The 14,527-nt window shown below is 39.8% G+C and overlaps 1 protein-coding gene across 1 annotated transcript in view; it reads left to right on the top strand.

Moving 5' to 3' along the window:
- Positions 1-12,959, top strand: part of slc8a2b (solute carrier family 8 member 2b) — a 204,986-nt gene extending 192,027 nt beyond the window's left edge. Inside the window, exons 16-18 of the mRNA XM_074679096.1 lie at positions 3,715-3,814; positions 4,341-4,616; positions 7,158-12,959. Coding sequence (XP_074535197.1) covers positions 3,715-3,814; positions 4,341-4,616; positions 7,158-7,534 — 753 coding nt within the window. The 3' untranslated portion in view covers positions 7,535-12,959. The remainder of the gene's footprint in view (positions 1-3,714; positions 3,815-4,340; positions 4,617-7,157) is intronic.
- The last annotated feature ends 1,568 nt before the right edge of the window (positions 12,960-14,527 follow it).

Raw genomic sequence — 14,527 nt, 5'->3', positions numbered from 1 at the left:
ATGGGATAAAAAGTTGAAATTATTAGATTTAAATTATATTGAGTAGGAAAAAATTAAATTATGGGGAAAAAAGTCATAATTCGTGAATTAAAAATTCATAATTATGAGATAAGAATTTATAATTAGTTAATAAAAAGTCATGATAAGTATATCAAAAGTCATTAATATGAGATTAAAAAAGTCATAATTAGTGGAAAAAAATGTAATCATGAGATAAAAAGTTGAAATTTTAAGATAAATCTAATGAGAACAATGTGAACAATTCAAAATTAGAAGTCATAATTTTGAGATAAAAAATATTATTTGACAGTAAGCTGAAATTTGTAGCAAAAAAGTTATTATTTATCATCTCTTAATGTTTTTTTTAATAACTTGCAGAAACGGGCTTTCACAGTTTTTACGGCAGCTTTTGTTCTTCTCTCTCCAACAAATGTTTATGACTGATGAAAAGTCGCCTGAAGCAGCCTTAAAGTTTATTGTCTTTCCTGATCCTCCCAAAGTAATCAAAATAATAAAAGAACAGGAAGTGAAGGACGGCGGTAAAATGAAAGTGTCTCCTCCTGAAGCCGCGGTCTTAAATCAGAGACGTAGACCTCCAGAGAAATATCTGAGCGTTTGTCCCTGAAGCTAAAAACCAGGGAGGAGTTTCTTCCTCTGCTCGGTGAAATGTTTGTGGAGCAGAAAGTGTTACAGTGTGTTTCTCAGGTCGTGTTGTATAATCCACCTTTCTCTCCCTCACGTATTCCTGAAGCAGGTCCAGGCCCCGCTCTGGGAGCAGGTCTAATGTGGGTCTGAATTATTAACGTGCATGTGTTGGCCTCCATGCTGCTGCAGGCGCGGGGGCGTGCACGGAGGGCTGCGCTTTCACCGCGCTCACCTGTGCGTGAAGAGCAAAGCTGAGGGACGCCGGCCGGGTTAGAAATGAGCGTCAGGCTCAGGTGGAGAAAACACGGCTGCAGATATTTTCTCCAAAGCTGTAAAACCTGAGAATAAATAGTTTAGCACACGGTGAGGCTGCAGGATTCAACCCTGGCTCTGATAGGAGAGCAATAAATAAATGATTAACCAGGGAGACGTTCTGCTGCCCTGAGCGGACGTTTCTGAGCTGTTTCACCAGCAGCTCTGAGGACATATTCAGATTTTTACCCCTTTACATCTGCTCAAAATGCACAGAATTAAAGGCATGCACCTAATTTCATCATTAGCCCTCAGGTATGCAGAGAGGAAGTTCATGATAATGAGCTTTTAACGTGACGTTCATTAAGAAAACAGGTAATAAACCTTACCTTTGGCCCTGAACGCTGCTGTTTGCTCATTTACTCACTCCCTGGAAATATGAAATAACTGCAGCCGAAGCAAATGAAGCCTCCTCCTCCTCTCTGCAGGGACAGGTGCATCGATCGCTGGAGGAGAAAACAAACATCGGCTCTGATAAATGAGAGCCATCGCTCCCTCATCCCTCAAAACTCTGCAGCTCGATATCCTCGCTCCGATCAGGGCGTCAGCCGACCGTCCGTAAAGCGTTATTGGCTCTGTCTCTGATGATTTGTGGTTAGCGAGAGACGCAGTCAGGAAATCATGTCCTTTAATGTGATCAGAATTCAGGGAATCGATGAGAGGACGGAGGAGGTCAGGGCAGGTCAGGAGAGGTGGAGCGTGTCCGTTTGCTGATCCAGGTCAAACCGCTGCTTCTTCTGTTTCCCACAAAGAGCCGACAGGGACGAGAGAAAGCCTCCTTTAAATCTGGTTTATACCACGACAAGTTATAGATGCAAACCCCTCACTCCTCTTTTTTGTTTTGCTGTGCTGTAAACATGAGTTTAAAGTACGGTGGATGTTCAGACTGAGCATGTGCAGATTGTCAAACCTCTCCGTGTTCATGTGTTGCAGAAATCCCTGGATCTGTAAACTGATTGAAACACCACGTTTTAAAAAATAACTTCTTAACGAGACTGACAGGCCAACAGAGGGCTGGCCAATCAGAGGGGAGGGGGTTTGTGGAGCAGGAAGCCTTAAAGAGACAGCAGCTAAAACAAAGAGTTTCAAACAGTGGCTGAAATAAGGTTTTCTGAAACACCAGTAAGAGAAAAATGTTTTTTTTTTCAAGCTGTAAATCATGAAAAGATACTTCTTAGTAAAGCATGATACCCCTCTTTAAGTTTTTTTTTTCTTTTTTTTTTGCCTTGATTAGATAGGACAGCTGAGGAGAGACAGGAAATGTAAGAAGCAATTCCACACATTTGCCGAAGCCTCATCCTGTGGTGTGTTTTATTTGTAATCGCAAGCCAGGATTAATGAGTTCAAATTGGGAAACTGTCGCCAGAAAATTAATATTTATTACATTTCTTAAAACATTTATTTTGTCAAATTTCTTCAAATTTTTAGTCAATGAAATTGAAAAAATAAAATTTTTTGAATTTTCATTTTTTTAATATATTTTTGCAAATTTTTTAAATTTATTTATTTATTTATTTTTTGAAATTTTAGCAATTTTTTTAAATGTCATTTTTTTAATTTTAGCAAATTCTTGAAATTTCATTTTTTTTTAATTTTAGCAAATTTTTGAAATTTCAAAAAAATAAATTTGTGTACAATTTTATGGAATATGATAATTTCTTTCAAAATTTGAAAATTTTTGAAATTTCTTTTTTTTTAGATTTAAGCACATTTTTGAAATTTATTTATCTATTTTATTAATTTTAGCAAATTTTTTTAAATTTCATTTTTTTTATTTTAGCAAATTTTTGAAATTTCAAAAAAATCACTTTTGTGTACACATTTTTGAAATATAATTATTTCTTTCAAAATTGGAAAATTTTTGAATTTTTTTATTTTTGTAGAAAAATTGCAACTTTTTATTTTATCTTAATATTTTTTCAAAATTTAGTTAATTTATTACAAATAAAAAAAGTTAAAGCACCACATGTAAGATTTTATCAATTTGAATATCTTCTCTTGTGGACAATTAATCAGAAGATTAATCTTTAAAAGCTCCTGAATGACTTTAATCCAGGTGAGCTGAGGAAAAATAGCTCCCAGTAAGGTAAAGGTCACTGACCTCTGGTTTAAGCAGTTCTGACTGGTGTTTGTTGTTTACATTTTTTATGTGGTATGTACAAACTACAACACAGGGCATGCTAACTGCGGCTAACGATGGCTAATAGCCTGGTAGATCAACATCAGATATATCGTATTTTGACAAACGGAGCGCTCTTCCCACTTTCAGTGTAAATGAAACGCACCCTAACCTCAGTAGGTGATGGTGCTCATGGGAAATGTAGTTCTCATTATGAAAATCATGTCTGATTTCATTCAAAGGGGTCACCACAGTTATTATAACATGAAAACCTTTGATGGTGCGTTAAAAAAGGACAGATAACAACGGCTCAAATCCCAAACTTGATTCAGTCTCCACATATTTTTATATTTTATCATCAGAATGTTGTTCACTACACTGTTGCTTCTGTAAAACTGGTCCTGTGTAGCAGACTTTCTTCTTGTTTACGCGCTAACATGCTCTGAATTGTCGATAAATCTTCTTGGATCTGCACAAACCAGCGTCCGACACTTGTTAGCATCCTCTGCTACAGTTTCCCTCTGCGGCACAGTGTGGAGACAGGTTGGGCCGACTAAAGCTACACCTGAGCGCCTCCTCCACCGTCCCCCCGCTGTGATTGGTCGCTAATGAAGTGTGTTCTTTGTTTTGATTGGCAGAGCACCGTGGATAAGCTCATTAAGAAGACCAACCTGGCGCTGGTGATCGGGACACACTCCTGGAGGGAGCAGTTTGTGGAGGCGGTGACTGTCAGCGCAGGTGAGCTGAGGAGTGTGTGTGTGTGTGTGTGTGTGTGTGTGTGTGTGTGTAAGAGATGGATTAATGGAGAGACTAAAAGCCTCCCAGAGTCTCCCGTGAACTCATTTTATCACTGTTTCTGGTGTGAATGACATTAATGAGTGAGTGTTTTTCACTCTGGCTCTTCAGACTCTTGTTACCTGAGGCTTCCTGTCCGAGCCAGATCTCAAATTAGGATAAAAATGCACACGCAGGCGTTTCGGGAGCCTAAATTCTGCTCACATTCTCCTCATTTTCATAGTTTCAGCTTGATTTTGTCACGATGAGACAACTCCACAAACAGCTCCACTCCAAACCATCGCGTTGTGTCACAAAACTGTAGAATATGAATAAATGAGGAGGTTGTGGAGCAGACTGTGCAGAATAACTCAGTAAAAAGTTGTGTTTGTGGTTTCACGCTGCCATCTAGTGGAAGGATCCTGTCACTGCAGGCAGGGATTATTTCACTCTGAGGTTAACCAACGTGTTTCTGTTCCTCCACCCTCAGGTGACGGTGACGATGATGAGGAAGGTCGTGAGGAGCGTCTCCCGTCCTGTTACGACTACGTGATGCACTTCCTCACCGTGTTCTGGAAGGTTCTGTTCGCCTGCGTCCCGCCCACAGAGTACTGGAACGGCTGGGCCTGCTTCTTAGTCTCCATCAGTGTCATCGGCCTCCTCACCGCCGTCATCGGGGACCTGGCGTCACACTTCGGCTGCACCGTGGGGCTCCGGGACACCGTGACCGCCGTGGTGTTCGTAGCTCTGGGAACTTCAATCCCAGGTGAGAGTGGGTCCTTTAAAGAGGGGTGACGCCTTTAAAGAGGGGTGACTCCTTTAAAGAGGGGTGACGCCTTTAAAGAGGGGTGACTCCTTTAAAGAGGGGTGACTTCTTTAAAGAGGGGTGACTTCTTTAAAGAGGGGTGACTTCTTTAAAGAGGGGTGGCTCCTTTAAAGAGGGGGGACTCCTTTAAAGAGGGGTGACTTCTTTAAAGAGGGGTGGCTCCTTTAAAGAGGGGGGACTCCTTTAAAGAGGGGTGGGTTGTTTAAAGAGGGGTAATTCTTTTAAAGAGGGGTGACGCCTTTAAAGAGGGGGGACTCCTTTAAAGAGGGGTGAGTTCTTTAAAGAGGGGTGACTCCTTTAAAGAGGGGTGACTCCTTTAAAGAGGGGTGACTCCTTTAAAGAGGGGTGACTCCTTTAAAGAGGGGTGACTCCTTTAAAGAGGGGTGACGCCTTTAAAGAGGGGTGACGCCTTTAAAGAGGGGTGACTCCTTTAAAGAGGGGTGACTCCTTTAATGAGGGGTGACTCCTTTAAAGAGGGGCGACACCTTTAGTGAGGGGTGACTCCTTTAAAGAGGGGTGACGCCTTTAAAGAGGGGTGACTCCTTTAAAGAGGGGTGACTCCTTTAATGAGGGGTGACTCCTTTAAAGAGGGGTGACACCTTTAAAGAGGGGTGACTCCTTTAAAGAGGGGTGACGCCTTTAAAGAGGGGTGACTCCTTTAAAGAGGGGTGACACCTTTAATGAGGGGTGACTCCTTTAAAGAGAAGTGAGCTCTGGGGTTAGTCTAGGCCACATGAAAGTAAAGGTGTAAAATCTGAGGCCATGTCCACACATAGCTGGGCATTTTCAAAAACAAATTTCCCCCCTCATCTGTTTTGAAAAATACTTTTGTCCACACGCACCGGGCAGATCTACATCGTATGTAGGGATGGGTACTACCAGATTAGGTACTTTTACAAGTACCGACCAAATTCTGTCAAAAGTACCAGGTACCGATTCACGTAAAATCAAAAGGTACCATGTCTAGGTTCCTAAATGCGTCCTAGTGACTGTCAGGGAGAAGAAGAGTAGGAGATTGTCCATGCTGGACATGAACACAGCATGTAGTAGGCACTACATACTACCTACTGCTTTCGTATGTAGTCTGTAGTCTGACTGATCTGTTGGGTCTGTTTTGTAGTATATTATTCTGGTTTCCGGTTTCAAAAGTGGAGCTACAGGTGATGTTTTTTTGCCTTAATTATAAATGTACAAAACAAACTACGGGCAGATCTCAACCTTTCAGTTATTTTGTTAATCATATCACACAGAATCATCATTCTTAAATTTCTAATCTTACACCAAAAGTTATATCCTTTATTAAAATTAATCTGAAAGAGATTTTTTATTTTTTACAGCAGGAAAAAACACTCCTATACAATCCACGTATGGTTTAAACTTCTATCACTTCTATCTGGCAGACCATTTAACGTTAGTGTTGTTGTATTGTAGTTGTAATGCCGACTCATTCCAGTAGATGGCAGTAATTCACCAAAACCTGCCACCCGTATAAAAAAAACAGCATTAGCGCCGTGCATTGTGGGAAACAATATGCCAGGTAGACTGATCTGTTCAATACTGAGAAATTTTCCTGGATCAGTAGGACACCCAGGGACTTTAGTAAACTGCAGATTTTGCAATTTTTCGCATTCTGACTACTGCAGACTGAGTTTTAGCCAAAATAGTAGGCACTGCTGGTGTAGTAGGTGGATTGGAAAACAGCATCAGTGTTTTCCAAACCTAAAATCTGTGCCAGCCAATCAGAATGAGCCCCCGTCATCAAGGTTATAATAGTTTTGGATTTGTCATTATAGTTTAGTTTTGATTAGTTTTAAAGCGGGTATTCTAGTTTTTATTTAGTTTCGTTTAAGTTTAGTTTTAGTTTAGTTTTAGTTTCGTTTTAGTTTCGTTTTAGTTTAGTTTTACTTTAGTTTTAGTTGAGTTTTAGTTTAGTTTTACTTTAGTTTTAGTTGAGTTTTAGTTTAGTTTTACTTTAGTTTTAGTTTAGTTTTAGTTTAGTTTTACTTTAGTTTTAGTTTAGTTTTAGTTTCATTTAAGTTTCGTTTTAGTTTAGTTTTACTTTAGTTTAAGTTTCGTTTTAGTTTAGTTTTACTTAAGTTTTAGTTTAGTTTTACTTTAGTTTTACTTTAGTTTTAGTTTAATTTAAGTTTCGTTTTAGTTTTGTTTTACTTTAGTTTTAGTTTAGTTTTAGTTTTAGTTTAATTTAAGTTTCGTTTTAGTTTAGTTTTACTTTAGTTTTAGTTTAGTTTTAGTTTCATTTTAGTTTCGTTTTAGTTTTCGTTTTACTTTAGTTTTAGTTTAGTTTAAGTTTCTTTTTAGTTTAGTTTTAGTTTTTGTTTAGTTTTAGTTTTATTTTACTTTTAGTTTTGTTTTAGTTTAGTTTTACTTTAGTTTTAATTTTAGTTTTTAGTTTTAGTTTCAGTTTAGTTTTAGTTTTTTCATACCTTATTAACCATTAACTGATTTTCTGTCTTGTCTCAGACACCTTTGCCAGCAAAGTGGCCGCCATCCAGGACCAGCACGCCGACGCATCTGTTGGTAATGTCACGGGCAGCAACGCCGTCAACGTGTTCCTGGGGATCGGCGTGGCGTGGTCGGTGGCTGCCATCTACTGGAAAATCAAAGGGAAGCCGTTCCGGGTGGACCCAGGCTCGCTGGCCTTCTCCGTCACGCTCTTCACCATCTTCGCGTTCATCTGCATGGCCGTGCTCCTCTTCAGACGCCGGCCCTCCATCGGCGGCGAGCTGGGCGGCCCCAGGGTGCCCCGCCTCCTCACCACGCTCCTGTTCCTGGGCCTGTGGTTCCTCTACATCCTCTTCTCCAGCCTGGAGGCCTACTGCCACATCAAGGGCTTTTAGACCCAGAAACGGAGCTGCAGCGAAGAGTCCTGCACAGAAACACTCACACGACACTCAGTCCACACGGCACACAGTTTGACATGACCCCAGCGTACGATCCACGAGTCTGACAGGATGCCGTGGGGGGCTGAACACGCCATTTTCTAACACACAGACACACACGCATGAGGAAGCAGATCATTACACACAGACGCACGCAGACTTAGGCATGACGGAGGCCAGAGGAAGTTTTTAAAGGGTGGGGGCAGCATGACGCAGAAAGAGGATGTGGAGGTGAGGTTTAGAGGGTCAGGTGAGCCAGGTGAGCTCGTTTTTCACAGACAGGTGGATCAGAGAAGAAGCTCGTGCAAAACTTATCCATCCAATCCATCCTCCTCTCCTTTCCTGGTCCACCTCCACCTGGGTGGAGCAGCGTGTGACAAAAGGAGTGAAATGTTTACAGAATCAATAACATGAGGTTTGTTTACTACAGGGGGGGGGTCTTAGTCTAACACACTGTACAGATGAGTGCGTTTCTCCACAGGCGCTGTAAATAGTCAATCTGTGTACATAGAGCGTGTCGTGGTTTCATTGGACAGGTTAAAAAATCATCCTCTGTCAAAAAGCTGCACAGACCAGACGCATCGACGCGTAACCCAAACTTTCTACACGTTCAGAGAGTTTCAGAGTTTAATGTTTTAAAGAGCCATAGCTCCTCAGCGTTGCAGTCACACGTCTCATGTTTGCATGTAACGGAGCAGGTCTGTGCTTTTTAAAGGGAGTCTGAGCGCAGGCGTCGTCCGTCATCGCCGTGTCGTCGTGTGTAGTGACAGACTGGATCATTACTGTGGCATGCTCCTGACAGACTAACCCCTGACCTTTCTGTAGCGACAGCAGCATGATCAACAGACCAACGCGCATGGATGGAGGAGCAAGAGTTAACAGTGTTAGTTTACTTTCAGCAGCGAAACTCTGAGTCTACAAACACCGACAGCGCCCATTCAATGCCTTAAGGAAACTCTCAAGTATTCAAGCTTCCAGCTGAACCAACAGCCCAGGCTGCGCTTTTTTTCCAGCAAACTGTGTGCTTCTCTCCTCTTCAGCATCAGGATTTCAGTGTGGGATATCTGCAGCAGGGGCGGAGTCAAGGGTGGGCCCAGCAGCCCCAGGCCCACCTCAAACTTTTCTTTGAAGAAAAAGAGTTGAATTCTTTCTTCAATTATTTAAAAAAAAATCAGTTTTAAAGAGGAATATTTCAAAATGTTGCCACGTAACACTTGTTTTTTTTAGCTTTAGATGCCCTGTCTTTATAAAATGAGCCAAATTTAGGGATTTTTAGCCTGTTGGTAAAAAAAAAAGTCGTGAATCTTTAGCCTCATGTTATAGCACAGGGGTGGCCAACCAGTCAGAGACCAAGAGCCACAAAAATCACAGTGATACTACAAAGAGCCACATCACACACATGGTCATACAAACACACTTCCTCTCACACATATATGTAGTGACATAAAATGAAAATCAATACGTTTCCAATTTTCAAAGCCAGATTTATTGTGTTTGTAAGTGTGTTTATATTTTTATTTGGAGCTGTGTTAAAGACAAATTTCTGTTTTACTGCAGAAGAGACAAAGTTCTATCTATCTATCTACCGTAAAATACCAAATAGTAGCCGGGGCGTTTATTTGTTTCAATCACTGAGCAGACCAGGCGTTTATTTGGAACAGGCGTTTATTTCTTTCCCAGAAAATAACGTTTAGCGGAAGTGGTAACGTCTTCTTCTTTGACTCTTCAAAGCCTCCTCATTTCTACGTTGTTATTGCATAACTCGTCCTGGCAGACTACCTGCGTTTGTTTATATCTGGCACGCCGCTCGTGGACTGATACACTAAGCGGCGAGTGCCTCGTAGCCAGCTGTGGCTCTGCAGTGGAGGTAGCGCCGTTTTACGACACGATGAGAACTAGAGCCTTATTTAGCGGTGTTTTTGTGTGAAAGTAACGCGCTGAAAATTCTCTAAATAAAGCGTGAATGCAGACCGATATCAGATTTTATTGGTGGGAGTCCATTTATTTGTGTTTTTGGTCAAGTAAAATATGGCCCCGTCTGAGTGCAGAGGAAACCGGCAGAGGAGCAGGGAGGGGGTGTTTGGTGCGAGCGCTCTGGGCTCCTGCTGCACAAAAAACACTGCTGTAGGGTCATGTGTGTGCCGAACCGATCTCGTCGATCAGCGTTTGCATGTGTTTTCTGTAACTACGACCGTGGAATAAAAAAACAAACAAAAGAAATTGACTGCGCCGAGTAACTTACCACACCCCCGGCGTTTATTTGGTACGGGCGTCTATTTTTCTAAACGTGCTGCTACACCCAGCGTTTATTTGGTATTTTACGGTATCTATCTATCTACAGGTAGATAGATAGGTAGATACATAGATAGATAGATACATAGATAGGTAGATAGATGAGCTCATGAGAGGAGTACATGTAGAGAAGAGAAACTGAAACTTAAGTATCAATCTCATTACCCAAGGATTGATAAATCAATACTGATGCCAACTTTAGCATCAGTATATCAATAATTTAGTTTAGTTTAATCAGCACACCGTTACTCATAATTATATCATGGATAGAAGAGCCGCACACCAAAAGGCAAAGAGCCAAATGTGGCTCACGAGCCGCAGGTTGGCCTCCCCTGTTATAACATTAGGACTAGAGAAAGATTTTGGGAAAGACTGTAGATTTTTGTCTTTTATTTAACTGAGGCTAATGTTGCTGCTCTTACAGCCTGTAATACATGGGAAGTTGAGGGGGCTCAGCCCATTGGTGTGTTAGAGCGCCACTCTTTGGCCAACACCACTGAGACATTGCACACTAAGATTTTATCAAATATTAAAGGGTGAAAAAGCAATAAAATCTGCTTTTTGTAATTTAAGCCCCCCCCAAAATTGGTTTGGGCCACCCTGAGTTGAAATCCTAGCTCCGCCCCTGGTCTGCACTGCAAAAAATTAAAATCTTATCAAGTGTTTTTCTCTTATTTAAGTAAAAATTGTTTTGTTTTTCTTGATTTGAGCCACATTTAACTGATCAGTCCATTTTTGTCTTTGAATAGCTTAAAATACAACACTTTCCTGGACTGTTCGGGTTAATTTGGCTCATATTAAGTCTATTTTCTCTTTAAAATAAGACAAAAACACTTGATAAGATTTTATTTTCTAATCCTGCTCCTGTGTGGATGATGAGTTTTTGTACATAAAGCTAGCAAAGGTCTATCTATCACGTAACGTTCCTTAGACTATGTTTACAACCTGCAGACAGCCGACACAGAGCTGCTGCTGCTCTCAGTCCACGTCTCGTTAGAAAAAACAGCCCTCGACGCTTTCAGGCGCGCTCAGTATTGCATGAAAATCTGCTGAATCAGAGTGATTAGACCTCAAAAAGAAATAAAAAACACCAAGAAAGATGTAAACAAACCAACACTGGACGTTTGGCTCTGATTTGTGCAGCATCAGGATGATAACGAATGATTAAATCATCAATTAAAGAACAGTCCAGGGTCATTATCATGCTGGTGATCAGCATCCTCTCATTGAGCATATTTCAGTGTGTGCTTCATGCTGCAGGTGCATGACAAACACATCACCTGCTATTGATAAGAGCTACAGAAGATAAATTTGATATTAACGATGAAAATCTGAGACAGATCTGATCCGTTTACCCTGAACTCACCACACTTTGTAAGCTTTCTAAAACCAGTTTTCTATCTTTTCCTGCAGAGGAAGCCAAGGCAGATTCTTTTCTACTTCCAAACACTAACAGCGGGTAGTTTAGACGACATCCTTTCTGGATTTAGTGAATTAGATTTTGATATATTTTCCACGGCGGTGACGCTCCCTTACGGTGTAATCCATCTCTTTTACTGAAAACTTCTTTGTGTCTGTGTTACTCGTGTATATTTCTTCTCATAAGAGGATTTATTTAGATATTTATTTATTTACAAGAGGATTATTTATCTAACGATAAGCTGTGCTGCAGGTCCCTGAGGCGACCTGCTGGAGAGATTTCAAGGAGTGTGGTTTCAATGTGCAATACAGAAAAAAACAGTTTGAACACGTTTATTTAGTCAGAGCTCTGTACACATGTTTTTTCTGCTCCAGTGTTTGTTGTACGCCTCCGCCAACGTGCATTTCTTCATCCGTTCTCGTGAAGGAGGAGGTTTGAGTGTAAGTAGCATGTTTACATGAAGAAACAGTGTGGAACATTGCCAGTATAATTGTCAGTCTCGGGTTGTCGTGAGCTGAAGGAGGACTTTTCTAGGCGTTAGGGTGTGAGGGGGTAACAGGAGCCTAACTTTAGTCTACGGTCGAAGAAACGAGGTGGGACCAAGATTACACACACACACACACACACACACACACACACTTACATGTCAGCTGAACTCTTGTGTAATCTTTGACTGGGGGGAACCCAGCGCTCCCAGTGACGTCCCAGCAGATGTGGCTCAGCGCCCACAAACAGAACTGTCAACAATGTCCGGACAATGTTCCATGTTTCCATGAACTCCTGTACTAACTGTCAGGCTGCGGCCTTTGCTGTTCTGTAGCTAGATGTGATGACCCCCCCCCCCTTTCATCCAGCCTCCCCCCTCCTCCCCCTTTTCCCCGTGTGTGTGTCTGTGTTTGTTCTCGTGTCCCTTGCAGATGCATGATGAACCCTGTGTACGTGTGTGTTAGCAGCATGGTCTACTGTGACGGACGCCTCTCGGCATTTTATCTCGGGTTTGATTCCCTTCAGTCCAAATCCAACCTCCCAGAGAAACGAAACGAGCAAGTGACACACACACTCACACACTCACACACTCACACAGATACACTGAACAGAAACACTCACTCACACACACACATGCAGGCAGCGTTTGTAGGTTCAGTGTCGACTGCTGATCTGTTTTGTTGTTGGAAGCTGTGAACAGAGCGCGCTCTGTGTGAAGGATGTGATCACAACGATCAACACCCCTGGTCATCTTTCCGTTTGTTGTGTATGATGTTTCTCCGTCTGTGTAAGTGTCTCCCCTCTTCTTCTTCTTCTTCTTCTTCTTCTTCTTCTTCTTCTTCTTCATCCGCCCTCCCAGGTCTTGCTCTTCAATGTGTCTCTGTGAAGTTTTTCCTGTGATGATGAAAAGTTCTCTCTGCCTGAACCTTTGTAGGGAAATAACGACTGAGTTACTACAATATCTTGTGATAGACGAAAACATTTATTCAATACTGTAATAAATTATTAACTGAAGATGGTTCTTTAAGTTTTTTTATGAAATGCAGAAAAAAATTCTTAGAAAAAAAGAAAAGTTTTTTCTTTTTTTGAGAACATGGCATGAGGTGTAATGTGTTACTGACAGAACATGAAGGTCTGAAATCAAGTGATGTTGACCTTGTTGGAATATAGTTTATTTATTTTCAAGGCGTCATGTGTCTGTGTCATTATTTTTATACATTTTTTAATACATTTTCTTCATTTAAGAGCAATCACTTTACAATACAAGTATAGTAGGGAAAACATGCTTGATATTTTTCCAACAATTTGGCTTTTCAAAGTGTTTTTTTTTTAAGTAACTCAAGAGATTTATCAAAATATGAGCAGATTCCATTTTTAAATTAGAAGAGATAACAAATGAAAAACCAAAAGCAGGCCAAAATTAGATTAAAAAATACAATAGAATAAAATAGAACTTTATTTGTCATTGCAACAAGTACAAAGAAATTGCAAAAAACATTTTAAAAAAATAATAGATGAAAAAAAAATCATTATAATAAATAAAAAGAAATTAAAAAAATATAAAACAATTATAAAAACTAAAAATTATAAACAAAAAAGAAATAAAAATATACAAAAATAATAAAAATGATAAATAAAAAGATATAAAAAATATACAAAAATAAAAATGATAAATAAAAAAGAAATAAAAATATTAAAAAATAATAAATAAAAAGATATAATAAATATAAAAATAAATAAAAAATATACAAAAATAGAAATGATAAGTAAAAAAAGAAATAAGGATATAAAAAAAGAATAAAAATAAAAGATAAAAAGAAATAGAAAACATAAAAAATATATTTAGAAAAATTAAAATGATAAATAAATAAAAAAAACTTTTAAAGAATAATAAAATAAATAAATAAATAACCATAACTTCACTTAGATGAAATCAACTTCATAGGTTTGACAGCTTCTCTAGAAAAATTTGATTTATTAATGAATTCCAGTCTTCAATAATTGGGGGATCAGGTTGCAGCCATTTCCTAGTAAAAGCTTTTTTTTTTTGCCTGCTTCCAAAATAATTTGTATTCATTTCTTATTAATTATACCTCAACCATCACAGAAAAAGTCACCCATATAAAATGTGTTGCAACTAAAAGGGATGTAACACTCAAAAATATTACGGATATGTCCATGGATTTCCTGCCAAACTGGTGTAATAGTTGGGCAGTTCAGAGCCTCCAGCAACAGCAACCAGTCCCCTGATGTCTTTTTGTAGCGGTGCAATAAAAAACCTTAGAAAAAGAGCCAAAAAAAGCCACCAAATAAATGTATGAACATAAATGTCACATCATACTTTACATTGGAAAGAACACACTGATAACTTGGAATCAGCAACAAACTAAAGCTCAGGAAAACACAGCACATTAAGGCTTATTGGCTACAAAAACAATTGCCTGCATGAAAAAAGGTAAGTTTGAACAGCTTTATGAAAACATTCACAGGTTTTGCAGAGATATGAGCGCATCATCCCAGAGTTTTAGAGCATTTGAGGGGTTTTATGGGTCCAAACCCCTCAACAAACAAGCTTAAGGCGAGATCCAAGCCAAGGCTATCACAGATAAAAGGGGTGCTATATAAAATACCAACATTGGTATTTAAGAAGTGCAATACTTGAAAATAAAAATCCCCCTGGGCTAAACTTCGACAATAGGTGGCGGTAATACCCTTAACACAAGTGACCAAGCACTAACGAAGAAGAGAAGCAT

Source organism: Halichoeres trimaculatus, unplaced genomic scaffold, assembly GCF_033239565.1.
Source record: "Halichoeres trimaculatus isolate MK-OKI-2021-1 unplaced genomic scaffold, fHalTri1.1 fHalTri1_scaffold_9, whole genome shotgun sequence".
Classification (NCBI taxonomy): Eukaryota; Metazoa; Chordata; class Actinopteri; order Labriformes; family Labridae; genus Halichoeres; species Halichoeres trimaculatus.
This window is presented reverse-complemented; position numbering and strand designations above follow the sequence as displayed.